This window comes from Brachycentrus maculatus, unplaced genomic scaffold (genome assembly GCF_059751285.1).
Source record: "Brachycentrus maculatus isolate JH-2025_06_01 unplaced genomic scaffold, ASM5975128v1 h1tg000602l, whole genome shotgun sequence".
NCBI lineage: Eukaryota > Metazoa > Arthropoda > Insecta > Trichoptera > Brachycentridae > Brachycentrus > Brachycentrus maculatus.
The window spans coordinates 786,809-801,424 of record NW_028281341.1 but is presented as its reverse complement, the minus strand read 5'-3'; the positions used below and the strand labels follow the sequence as shown (position 1 = coordinate 801,424).

Genomic DNA, 14,616 nt, shown 5'->3' with positions numbered 1-14,616 from the left:
GTAAGGAGTTATATAATATATATATGAAAAAAAAATTTTTTTCAATATATTGTTTATTCCAAAAAAATGTGCGCAGACACACGTGTGGCTCATGTACTGAATTGTATATTTGCGGGTACACCATTTAGAAAAAAATCTTTTTTATTAACACAAAAACTATAGAACAAAATTGGGATACTAACAAAAAATCAAATAACTTGAAATAAAATATTTTTAATAAAACTCTTTCAAGGATGTTTCTCAATGATTCCACAATTTCAGAAATACAGCTTCGATAAAGTATTGATAAAATTTGTCAAGGACACAATTTGATAAATAAAAATGTGTAGATATATAAAATTCTAGCGGAGAGGTTTATTTTATTAAATTATGTCATTCCATTTCTTCTTTTTTAAATACACAAATATAAAGTAAGAATGATAAAGTTTATAAAAACGTCAAAAGTACGTTTGTTGATACTTATTCAAAGATTTCTTCTGACGTAAAATTTAAGGCGGTTGTTACAAAACTTTACCAGCTTTTACTAAAAAGTTAAAATTACAGTTTTTAATATAAGTTTTACTTATTCGTAGTAAAATGTCGAATCTATTTTTTTCAAACTGTTATTTGCGTAGGCAAAGGCAAAATTTCTTAAAAAAGCGTAAAATAACATATTATTATATTAAAGTTTAAGAGTAGTTAAGGGGGAACTCGCAAATATCCAATACATTAATCGAATGGCCGCGCGACGGGCCAGACGTGACTCCACGCATTTTTTTTTGGAATATATATTTTAATTTTTTTTTAAAGAATATTCATATTTATTTATATATGGAGTTTTTTTCTTCAAAAATTCTTTATCTTTTAATATAACACTTTTCTTTTCAAAACCATATATTTGTTTCGAAAATAAAAAAGATTTTTTAAAATAACACGGTGTTTTAAGCAACAAAAGTAAATCACGTTAAATTTATTTTCGGTTTAAAGAAAATTCTGTTGCGATTTATCTATTCATGCGAAATAAAACCTTTTGAACGAAAAAAAAACCATTTGCAAATATATAAAGCATAAACTGGGGATTTAAACAGGGATTTTTAATGAAAAAACAAGAGGAAATTTATTTATTAGCGTTGTTATTAAGGGCGGTTACAGTTAAGGGGGATGAGATACATTTCCCGTAACAAGATTTGCAGCATATGGCTTCCGCTGATAAATGCTAGCAAAACAAACAACAATGTTTACCCTAACTGATGAAGTGCCTACCTTAGGCATTATATGCGGGAAAACCCTACATTATATCATTAAAAAAGGTTCACATAAGTTTGAGAAGCAGTGGACTGAATTTAGAGATTCCGAAAAATAGACTCGCTGTGGAATTAAATATTGATCAGAGTAGTCACTTTATTATTTCACTTTATTGTATAAAATACACACACATGACCACTTTACTCACGTGTAAATTCACCATTCTACCAATTATTGCCTATCACACTACTGTAGTGAATGCAGTCGAAATGCGATCTCTCAGAAAAATGTGCGACAAAACGATGTATGATAGATGTACGAATAGTGAAATAAGGAAGGAATGCAAAGCTGAGATAAGCATTATCGATAAAATTAAGAAAAGTGTGTTGAGATGGTTTGGACATGTAGAACGAATGAGTGAGGAAAGAACGGTAAAACAAATTTATGAGGCGAATGTTAGCGGGAAAAGAAGCAGAGGAAGACCGAGAAAAACATGGCACGATCAGGTATGCCAAATACTTGAAAGTGGTTAGGTTAGGAGTCGTAACAATCGGCGGGTATGTATGAGGAGATGCATGAACGTGGAAGAGGCGAAGGATGTTTGCAAGGACAGAGTGGTGTGGCGCTCTATTCTCTCTGCCTACCCCTGCGGGGAAGCGGCGTGATGGTTAGTTAGTTAGTTAGTTACACTACTGTAGAATGGTGAATGTTACACACGTGTAAAGTGATCATTTAACCAGCCCGTGAAAGGTCAAAGGCCCTGTTAATATCCATATTATTCTTCATCTATGTTGAGATGTCTAAATATAAAAATAACTCCCAAGTAGAGAAACCCAAATTTGTGAACAAGGATAGATATTACACTATCAAAAATGTTTTTCTCAAATGAAATGATTTTTAGAAATTTATTCTCCGATTCTCTCAATGCATCTATCAATAGAATCAACAAGTTTGTATTTTCTGCCCGGTTTACAATAGAAAAAAAACATTTGCGTATCATCTTTACGGCAGTGAGACCACAAACTGTATGATTTTACTATGATTTGTAGTATAAAGAAGATATACAAGAGGACCAAGAATTGAACCTTGAGGTACGCAGAAACATCTAGAAACGTAACATATTCTAGTGATCTAGCCATCTACATAAGACGTGGATTACAGTCACATTTCACACGACAAAAACAACATTTTACGAAGTAACTAGTCGAAGACGGTAAAGTTAAAAGTTAATTCCTGTTGACTAATTTCCTTCCGATAAGAAACCACACTCGAGTACCTAGAAGCATTTCTCGATAATTGAGTTCTACATCGCATTTTCTTGTGACCTAGCACCTACATAAGACGTGGATTACAGTCACATCTCACACGACAAAAGCAACATTTTACGAAGTAACTAGTCAAAGAGTAAAACGGCAAAGTTGAAAGACCATTCCTGTTGAGAAATTTCCTTTGGATAAGAAAACACACTCGAGTACCTGGAAGCATTTCTCGATAATTGAGTTCCACATGCGGGTAAGCGGGTAAATTGGATTTACGGTACAGTGGAGTATGTAGAGAAGGTCGAGGAATGTGGCAGAGAAGCCAATTAGCGGCAACCTGGGTGGCTTGATGCCAATATAGAGAGTTTGTACTGATATATGTACATACCATAATCATTGATAACCCACTTGTCAAAATCACTAAGAGTTACTAGGCCTCAAGAAAAATGATACCAGGTAAATGAGGAACGAAAAATTAATACTACAAAGAAAATAGTAAATTTGCCAAAAAAAAATAATACAATCTTGAAATATTGTTAACTTACTAACTACCTAACCCTCACGCCGCCTCTCCGCAGGGGTAGGCAGAGAAAATCGAACGCCACACCACTCTGTCTTTGCAAACATTCTTCGCCTCTTCCACATTCATGCATCTCCTCATAGATACCCGACGATTATTACGACTCCTGACCCGGCCGCTTTCAAGTATTTGACATACTTGATTGTGCCAAGTTTTCCTCGGTCTTCCTCTGCTTCTTTTTCCAACTGTATTCGCCTCATAAATTTGTTTAACCGTTATTTTTTCACTCATACGTTCCACATGTCCAAACCATCTCAACACATCTTAATTTTATCGATAATTTATCGATATTTATCGACATTTATCGATATTTTAAATATTGTTTCTTGTTAATTATTGTTGTTTATTATAAATATTTATTCCATCACACGCTGGATTACTCGCCCTACGGATGAAATATCAATATTATAGGTGTCTTAAATTGAGATGAAACATCTATCGTTTAGATGAAAGAAGATGGAAGTCTGAGCATTCAATAAATGTCATATGGATGTTTAACAATTGGTAGAATCCTAAACGTTACACAGGTGTATGAAAGGATCACTTAAGCCAGCCAAATACCAGCTCGTAAGCCCTGGGATTCTCAGATATCCGTCTTCTTTCATATACGTAATAGATGTTTCATTTCAAGTTGAGACCTCTATGCTTATATAAACTATTGAAATATAGTAATAGGGAACTATAAAGAGCAACTTAAAAAAATACTTCAATCGATTCCCTTAAAAATTCTAAAAGTATAGTTTTTTTTATAACCCATTTAAAGCTTAATAACATTTTTACACAACAAGAACATTAAAAAAATCATATTAAATGCCAGTAAATTAAATAAAAACCGAATTGTAAAGCATGTTTTTCCATTATGTAAATTGTGTCGCCTACTTTCAAAATGCGCCAGATCCAATTTTATAAGATTTAAAAATATATACTCTATCGGAATGCCAATTGTGGGTTTTATTGTTTAAAATAATTATATACTTGAAAATCTAAAAATACTTAAAAACAGCGTTGTATTTCAAATTCCGCTATATTCATGTAACTTGCTTTCTGACCCATATCGGCCAATCAGAGAGCGGGGATTGGTCAAAAATTAAGATGACGTCATTATCGGTTTGTGTCTTGTGTTTTTTTTTAAATCCTGAATAATTTTATTAAAAAAATGGGTAAATTCTCTATTTAATAATATTTTATCTAAAGATAGACAAATCTTTTAAACATAAATGTTACGCGGAGAATCTTGCATTTTTTGTAAAATCGGCTTACATGGATCTGGTGGATTTTGAATGTAGACGACACAATTATGATGCCGAAAATAATAAACAAAATATGATTGAAACAGTAAAGGAAACAAGAAAACAAAAACATTATCGAAGAGAAAATGAATTTTCTCAGAAATGAAATTAATTATAACGAGTGACGATCGCAAATTGAAACAAGGGCTCACAATTTAGATATTAAACGAAAATACGAAAATTTGGAACAATTCCTTAGAGAGCTTTTCTTCTGAGCCTTTATTATAATAATAAAGAACTTTCAATAATTCTTTATTACTTCTCACATAATATTTAACTCAATAATAAACTTCTAACTTGGTGTTCACATTCTGAGGTAAGATATCGCTCACTCCTTTCAAGAACGTCATAAATCAAAAAACTTGATTTTTCAGGAGAATGTTTTTAAAGTTTAACAATATAATACAATGTATTAAAAATAAATATCAAGTCACTTATTGAACTTTTTACTGTGCAACAGATCTTTTTAGGTAAAACTTGATATTTTTTCTCCATTTGAAAAATATTAAGTATATTTAAAAAAATACTTAAACAATACCTATTCTTCAAAATTTAAAAACAACACTTTCTGCCCTGTAGCGGGTAAATATCAAGTTTAAAATATGCCGCTTTTGCTGGGATATAGTACATTTTCTGGGCATTCCGAAAACACGCACAACTGAAAATTGACGATTTTAGATTTATGACGTTCTTGAAATGAGTGAGCGATATGTGAAATAAGATGGAAGAAAAGTTAGTGATTAATTTCGCAATAATTTTTCGAACAACTGCTGGACTTTTCGGCAGAGAAACTTGGTAATAAAACTGGCTGAAACGAATGGTAGAATTTACATGACGAAATCCGAAAATTTGAAGGAATAAATATTCAACTTTCGGCGAAAGGAACAGGCTTCATAATTTTGATGTTTCGCATTCAAAGCACTGAGATATCGCTCACTCCTTTCAACAACGTCATAAATAAAAAATCGTCAATTTTCAGTTGTGCATGTTTTCGGAATGCCCAGAAAATGTACTATATCCCAGCAAAAGCGGCATATTTTTAACTTAATATTTACCCGCTACAGGTCAGAAAGTGTTGTTTTTGCATTTTGAAGAAAATGTATTGTTTAATTATTTTTTTAAATATACAAAATATTTTTGAAATGGAGAAAAAACCTTCAGGATTTACCTAAAAATATATGTTGCACAGTAAAAAGTTCAATAAGTGGCTTGGTATTTATTTTTAATACATTTTATTATATTCTACATTTTAATACATTTTATTATATTCTACATTTTAATACATTTTATTATATTCATAAACTTTAAAAACGTTCTCCTGAAAAATCAAGTTTTTTTATTTATGACGTTGTTGAAAGGAGTGAGCGATATGAATTCTAGAGAACTCTTGACATTTTATTAAACTCTTATTAAATATTTTATTAAATATTTAGAACTTTATGTATGTCAACTTATGAATATCTGTTTGAATTATTCGAGATCAAAAACTTCTACAGTCTTATGCCAAATTTTTCGACGCATTTAAATTTTCGACAAAAATTTTATTTTGAAGGACCAGATTAATGCGTCCACCTCCGTAGTTTAATGGTCAGCACGCTTGGCTACCGTACTGGAGGTCCCGGGTTATCGATTCCCAGGGTGAGGTCAAATTAATATAAGTGATTTTTGACATATAATATTTATATATAGGGCACTGCAACATATAAACGCAATCTTATATTGATCGTTAACACATGAAGGAAGCGTGCTCAGCCCTCCGCTTCGGGTACGAGTTCAGGGTAATATTGAAAAAATATTAGAGGTAAAAAATCATTTACGTATTTATCTGAACCCTCCTGGGAATCGAAATCGGGACCTCTAGAACAGTAGCCGAGCGTGCTGAACCATTGCACTACGGAGGCGGACAAAAACTGCTAGTTTAGTTAGTTTTTATTAGTTACATCTACGACTAGAAATGTGAAAATAAAGATCCGTTACATGTACCATATGTACTCGTATGCATTTGTCCTGTAAAATTTGTAACGTTGTGCGGGTCGATATAACTGAACTTTTAAAACAGATTCGGAATAAAGAATTGCGCAGGGAGCTGTTATCAGGAAAGTGCTACCGTGGAGTACCTACCCGCACTCTGGGGGGATGATTCAACGCTCGCTATATAGAGTTATGGAGTGCGGAGCGGGAAACGTGCCTAGAATGTCCCACAGCCTCTATAGTATAACGATCAATACGGAGTGAAAGGGTTAAGGCGAGCTGAATGTAAAATATCACAAAGTTGTTAAAAAAAATGAGAGAGTTTAAGATTTTTTCAAGCTGTTAAGAATTTAATCAATATATCTAGAAGTTCCAAGAATTTGAGTAGTGTGGTTATCAATCATGGTTAGAATTGGTGAATGTTACACGGTGTAAAGTCATCACTTAAACCAGCCCATGGCGGTCGTAAGACCCGTAAAAGCCCAGACTTACATATTCTTCTTCATCTATGTTGAGATGTCAAAAAATAATGTAATTACGAGAGTACCTGCATGTTTTCACTAATTTTACTTGTTCTTTTTTTACTTAAATTTTACCTGGTAAATACCGCTATTTCTCTTAATTTGTTGTGACACGTGTTTCGATGCATTCAGCATTATTATCGCACAGTATTTGATAATGATGCTGAATGTTTCGAAACACGTTTCGAAACAGATTTTGCTCAATAGTGGTAATAACAAAGTAAATTTGAAATAAAAAATGGAAAGATATTACCAAAAAGTGACTTCCGAATAAATTTATTTAATTATTTAGTTTACTAATTGGTTCAGCAGTCACGTTGTGGTAATATAATATCTATCAATTTTTAATTAAAGCTTTACTTGGCAAATACCACTTGTTATTATGTTTTGTAATGCTCGTATATGCTTATAACTTAATGTAACTGTTCTGTTAAATTCCGAAAAATAATATTAAAAAAATACGAATAAAATAACGACTTCCAAAGACTTTTTTTGGATTCGACCGCTTAAGGCCAAAAAATCAATACCCAGCAAATACATTTTCGCAAATAAATAGTGGTATTTACCAAGTAAATCTCAAATTAAAAATGTTTATTTTACGTTAATAATAAATTGATTAAAAACACACACACACACACACACACACACACACACACACACACACACACACACACACACACACACACACACAACACGCACACAAACACGCACGCACGCACGCACACACATGCAGACACAGGAAACATTTTTTTAAAATGCCGAGTTAGGCAGTCGTATCGAGATGGTAGGCAAGTACTTACATTAGTTGTGTAAGTACTTGCCTACGATCGTATAAGTACTTACATAACTAATGTAAGTACTTGCCTACGATCGTGTCTCGGAGCAATTTGAACGAGATGATTGCAAACATGAAAATCTCATTGGATTCACGCGACGAGAGACCAAATTGCACCAGGAATTGGAATAGAGCGCAACACGTAGCCGGAGTTGAAGTGTACGGGCATACTCACTCTAGCTTCTACAGGGGGGCAAGAAATTAATTACCCTATCAGATAATTGTTTTTAAAAATTGCGAATGGCATCGTAGGTCAATCATATTTGACATTTCGCTCACTCCTTTCAAGAACATCATAAATAAAAAAAACTTGATTTTTCAGGAGAAAGTTTTTAAAGTTTAAAAATATAATACAATGTATTAAAAATAAATTACTAGCCACTCATTGAACTTTTTACTGTGCGACAGATCTTTTTACGAGGTTTTTTCTCCATTTGAAAAACATTTAGTATATTTAAAAAAAAAAAAACAATACCATTTCTTCAAAATACAGAAACAACACTTTCTGTCCTGTAGCGGGTGAATATTAAGTTAAAAATATGCCTCTTTTGCTGGGATATAGTACATTTTCTGGGCATTCCGAAAACATGCACAGCTGAAAATTGTCGATTTTTGATTTATGACGTTCTTGAAAGGAGTAAGCGATTTGTAACTAGACAGCAGTAGAACACAAACAGATTCAGGGTGGCGCAAAATTAATCATCCAATTTTTTTATTACTGAATAATTATTTTACTAAATAAATAAAAAAAAAAATTGTTTGACGAAAATCTTTATTTGGATATTAGCAACCTTTTTTGCAAAGTGAAAAATATGATATCCGTCAAGTGGCTGCCACCAGTGTTGATGCACGTTTGTGCCCGTTTTATCGATCTGTTTATATACTGCAGCTGTCTAGTTCACAAATGTTAAATATGATTGACATGCGATGCCATTTACAAAAATTATAACATCTTCCGATAGGGTGATTGATTTTGCGCCACCCTGTATGTACCGACGTGTTACACGTGAAGTGTGTACGATCAGTTCCGAGTTCGGTTCAGGAAATGACATTTCGCTCACTGAACGAGCTCTGAGGGATGAATTTGAAAAGGGTTTTAATTTTGAAACAGCTCTCTTCGCTATCCTTCGAATATCAAATCTCTGATGAAAATAAACGGAACGGGAAGATAAAAATGGATATTGATATGACATGATATCCAGATTTAGATTATACAGTAAATCCCCCTCTAACGTTGAGATATGTTCCGCGTTTTCGGAGGGAACGTTATAGGGGTTAACGTTTTAATTTTTCTTTAAAATTTTAACTTTACATAATACATAGACTTACTGCGTTACACGGGGGACCACCATTATAGAAAAAACTGCTGCAAATGTTATAGGGGAAAACCTAATGTCATATATATATATATGTGTATATATATATATATATATATATATATATATATATATATATATATATATATATATATATATAAATATATATATATATATACATATATATATATAAATATATATATATATATATATATATATATATATATATATATATATATATTTATATATATATTTATATATATATATATATATATATATATATATATATATATATATATATATATATATATATATATAAATATATATACAAAAAAAAACGTTGTTTGAAAGATGTTTGAATGCTGTAAAAAAGAAAGAATGCAAGGCAGAGAAAAGGAGAGGAAGAGCGAGGCAAACTTGGCATGATCAGGAATGTCAAATACTTGAACGCGGTTAAGTCAGGATTAGGAATAATAGACGAGAATGTATGAGGACATGCACGGATACGGAAGAGGCGAAAAATGTTTGAAAATATATGAGTGCTATGGCGTTCTATTCTTTTTGACTACTCCCGGGGACTAGTTATTAAGTCCGTTAGCTAGGTGTTTTATTCAACGATGCTTATTCGATAAACTAAGCAAGGTGGAAAATAAGGCAATCATGGCGATTAATTAATGCAATATAACGAAAGATTACAACAAAAAAAAAGTGTTACACGTGTATAAAGTGATCACTTAAACCAGCTTATGACAGGTCGTAAGCCCTGTGAATACCCAAACATTAATATTTATCTTCATTTATACTGAGATGTCAAAATGTAAACACTTATTATTATCGTTATTAATTTTAAGATTATAAGAAGAAAAATGTCTAAATGAAAAATGTATAATTAAAATTATTTAATAAAAAAACTTTTGTATCCATTTTCAATAATAAAAAATAAATATAAAAGATTTCCAAAGGTTGGGCGCCCCTGCCGATGGAGGCCTTCCAGGGTGGAGTACAGTACGGTGCCGGCGCGGTGGTCGGGGAAGCCGGGACGCCTCGATCGATAGCACCCATCGACGTTGGAACGCTGCCTGCCCAACTCTACATACAATACCGACGCGCTACGTACTAGCGACACGGGAGCCTTCCGACTTTTGACTGCCGACCGAACCGCCTTCCAAGCATAACGACAATATTGCTATAAATGTATCACAAGGGCAACTGACACCTTAGCGCTTCCCGCGAGTAGAAAAAACTCTAAACAAAGTTCCTTTATTTTTAATTTAAGTTTTACTTAGTAAATACCACTATTTCTTAAAATCTACCGTGACACGTGTTTCGATGCATTCCGCATCATTACACCGTATTTCCCCAAACACCAAGTTCCTTTATTTATCGTCCATCAAAATTCGATGAATATGAAGATTTCGATATGTTCAATTCGACAGTATCATAAAACATGTGTCATTCTTCTTTTTTGTGAAAGAAGATGGAAGTCTGAGCATCCCAGGTTTAACTAACTACCTGGCATTTGGCTGGCTTAAGCGATCACTATATACACTTGTGTAACGTTCACCATTCTGCCCATTATTAAATAACAATATTGGGATGCTCAGATTTCCATCTTCTTTCACAAAAATGTGTCGGGTTGTGGTCCCGTGGTTAGTGTCGCGGACTCTTGAGTCAGGGTTTCTCGACTCGAACCCACTCTACCACAATTTGATATCTATTTCTAATAATGAGTCGCAAAGACTCACATAAATAGTATGAAATTGAAGTATTTTTGTAAATAATAAAAAAACACAAATATTACTCTTTTAACTTAAAAAAGGAAAGAATGATACATATTTAATATCAAGTTAAGACACCTTTAAAAATAATTTGATAATCAGAAAAGCGGATATTATTTTCTTTTAAACAAAATCAATATACTTTCACCATACCAATATATTTTTTAATCTTGCATTGATTAATAATGAAAGACTAATAAGATTAATAGTGCTAGTACCGACACTAATGTATGGAAGCGAAACATGGAACTGGCAAAGGAAGGATGAAAGCAGAGTGAATGCTGTTGAAATGCGCTCCCTCAGACGAATGTGTGGAAAATCATTGTATGACAGAATTAAAAACGAAGATATAAGAAAGGAATGTAAGGCTGAACGAGGAATAATTGAAAAGATTAGAAAGAGCTCTTTGCGGTGGTATAGACATGTGGAGCGAATGGATAGCGAGAGAATGACTAAGAAAATATATGTGGCGAATGTGAGAGGGAAAACAGAACGTGGACGACCGAAAAAGACTTGGCATGATCAGATCAATCAGAACCTAAAATCTGGCGGTGTCAAAAGTCTGCGTAATCGGAGGGCATGTATGACTAGATGTGTGGATGTGAAGGAGGCGAGGAGTGTATGTCAGGACAGAAGAGTGTGGCGTTCCATCCTCTCTGCCTACCCCTGCGGGGAAACGGCGTGATGGTAGTAGTAGTAGTAGATTAATAATGAAATTGTAAATGAAAATAATAATACGAAAAAGGGACTAGCACACATACCTGAATTGGTGATCATGATCGATGTCATTGTTGTCATGTGGCTTAGAATCCATGTTCCCGCGTTCGCGGGCTTCAGTAAGACCACTTCTACTAGTTCACCATACTAAACTAGCACGCGCGTCACTTGCTCAAACTAATAGTCACTGCCAATATTACAGGAGTCACTCCCTATATTACCGAAGTCACTACCGGTATAACCGAAGACACTGCCTATATTACCGAAGTCACTACCGGTATTACCGAAGTCACTGCCTATATTACTAAAGTCACTACCGGTATTACCGAAGTCACAACCTATATAACCAGAGTCACTTACTCTCTCACCGTGTCACTAAATCTGGTAATAATTCACTGTAAGTTCATTCCTATAGAATTAGAAGAACAGAGAGAGGTGTTTTATTTGGGATTCAACAATAATTATCTCTTAAGTTCTAAAGAGATCACGATCGAAGCAAGAAAAAAAATACAAAAAACAAAGTACAAGGAAACGCAAGGAGTCGGTTATAACGAACAATTTATTAAATAATATATTATTAGATTAAAACCAATATTTTTTTTAGCTTTTCCACTTTATTTTTATTTGACCAGCGACCGGGTTTCGTCGTTACCGACATCATCAGACTGGTCTGATGATGTCGGTAACGACGAAACCCGGTCGCTGGTCAAATAAGAATAAAGTGGAAAAGCTAAAAAAATATTGGTTTTAATCTAATAATATATTAAAAATACAATTCCATCACGAAGTGTCAGTGGATAATATAAATCTATTTATTGAATATATTTAAAAAGTTGCAAATTGTAAAGCTAACGAATACTTACACATGTCTACGTGCATATTAATAAAATTGTAGATGTTAGTTGGCTTAAAACCTTAAACTTCTTCAAGTTCTTCACTACTGTTCTGTGACAGTAAAAAATATTTTATTCGCTCTAACAGCTATTTTAACGGCAATGGCAGCGCCATCTGCTGAACGTAATAGAAACTGACGTAATACTAAATATTAATTATGTCGGACAGCGTGCTTCTTGACGGCGGCTGTCCCTTAGATTTTTTAAAAATAATTTCGATTCATTGTTGTTTCATAGATTTTTTTATAGTATCGTTAATTTTATAATTATAAGGCGATTTTTGAGAACTAAGTTCCTACTTAGAATCATATTATGAATACGCTTTGTTGAGTTAACTTGCATTATTTATGAACAATCCACCTTTACCAGGACAAAAAAGGAAAATATGTAAATGAAAATGAAGTCATACCAAACAAAATTAAAAGAGGTGAGCTTTTAATAAATGTTTGTTGCGATATTCTTTCTTAAAATCTCTTTAAGAAAGGATTTTTTTATCTATTTAAGAGCTTGTTATTATTTATTTTTATTATCTTATCTTATCTTATCTTATTAAGAGTGTAGAATAAGCTCGTAGTAACATTAATATGTGTCGCCTACTTTCAAAATCCACCAGATCCATGTAAGTCGATTTTACAAAAAATGCTTATTCTCCAGGTAACATTTATGTTTAAAATATTTGTCTATCATTAGATAAAATATTATGAAATCGAGAATTTTCCCAGTTTTTTGGAATTTTTTTCAGTATTTAAAAAAAAAACACGAAACACAAATCGATAATGACGTGATCCTAATTTTTGACTTATCCCCGCTCTCTGATTGGCCGATATGGGTCAGAAGGCAAGTTTCATGAATATGGCGGAGTTTGAAATACAACGCTGTTTTTAAGTACCTATTTTTTAGCAGGGTTTTCAAGTATTCAAATATTTTAAACAATAAAACCCACAATTGGCATTCCGATGGAGTATTTATTTAAAAATATTATAAAATTGGATCTGGCGGATTTTGAAAGTAGGCGACACATTAAAAAATGTGTGCTTTCCATTTTATTATTTTTTTATTTGAAACCACTGTGCCACAGCAACGTGTAGTCGGGTATATATATAGTTTTTAAATTTATAGGTAGATAGATTTTTTTTAGCTAACGTAATAAAATGAATGGAAATTTTCCGTGAACGTCCGAAGCTTCTCTATCGGAAAGTTTAAAGCAAATATTTGGTTAGCTCATTGAAGCCGCTTTCCGAGAAAGGTTTCTCGGCAAACACAAACAGAGCAAAAGGGGGAAGCCAATGGAACGGAAGGAGAAAAAACGATAAAAGAAATTCGCCGGTAGGTAATGGAAAACTGATATTTCCAGAACGCTCACAAGTTGCTGGATACACATGATTGGCCCCACGCACTCGGAAACAAATGAATGGGGCGGAATGTACTTTTCACAGAGCACTTTATAAAAGATCTGACGATAGAATTTTCCAGAATACATTGTATAAATTATGATGGTAAAATAACTAAGCAACATAGTTTTATTTATGATTTATATTTGAAGCACTAACTTTGTGATTTTCCATTTTATAATAAAATGAAACTTTGTTTTAAAATCACTATAAATATTTTATTATAATTTTATTATAATTATACTAACTACTGGTTTCGAAGGTAACCGCTCCTTTATCAAGATTAGTATTAATTAATTAGATTAGTTTTAATCAGTCTTGATAAAGAAGCGGTTAGTTTCGAAACTGTAGACGTTAAAATTAAATTATGATAAAATATTTATAGGGATTTTTAAACAAAGTTACATTTTAATTATATATATATATATATATATATATATATATATATATATATATATATATATATATATATATATATATATATATATATATATATATATATATATATATATATATATGTATATATATGTATATATATATATATATATATATATATATATATATATATATATATATATATATATATATATATATATATATATATATATATATATATATATATATATATATATATAAATATAATATATATATATATATATATATATATATATATATATATATATATATATATATATATATATATATATATATATATATACACACATACATACACACATATACATTTATAAACTATGTAAAATTAAAGAGAATAAGAATCATAAATAATATATTTAAAAAAATCATATAAAATATTCTCTTATACAATCAATCTCGCTACAAAT

General features: G+C 32.1%; 1 protein-coding gene across 1 annotated transcript in view; it reads right to left on the bottom strand.

Annotated features, from left to right (window-relative positions):
• LOC148301138 (oxysterol-binding protein-related protein 1-like) overlaps positions 1-14,616 on the bottom strand; it is a 58,274-nt gene that overhangs the window by 25,344 nt on the left and 18,314 nt on the right. Inside the window, exon 2 of the mRNA XM_088273776.1 lies at positions 11,535-11,899. Coding sequence (XP_088129902.1) covers positions 11,535-11,587 — 53 coding nt within the window. The 5' untranslated portion in view covers positions 11,588-11,899. The remainder of the gene's footprint in view (positions 1-11,534; positions 11,900-14,616) is intronic.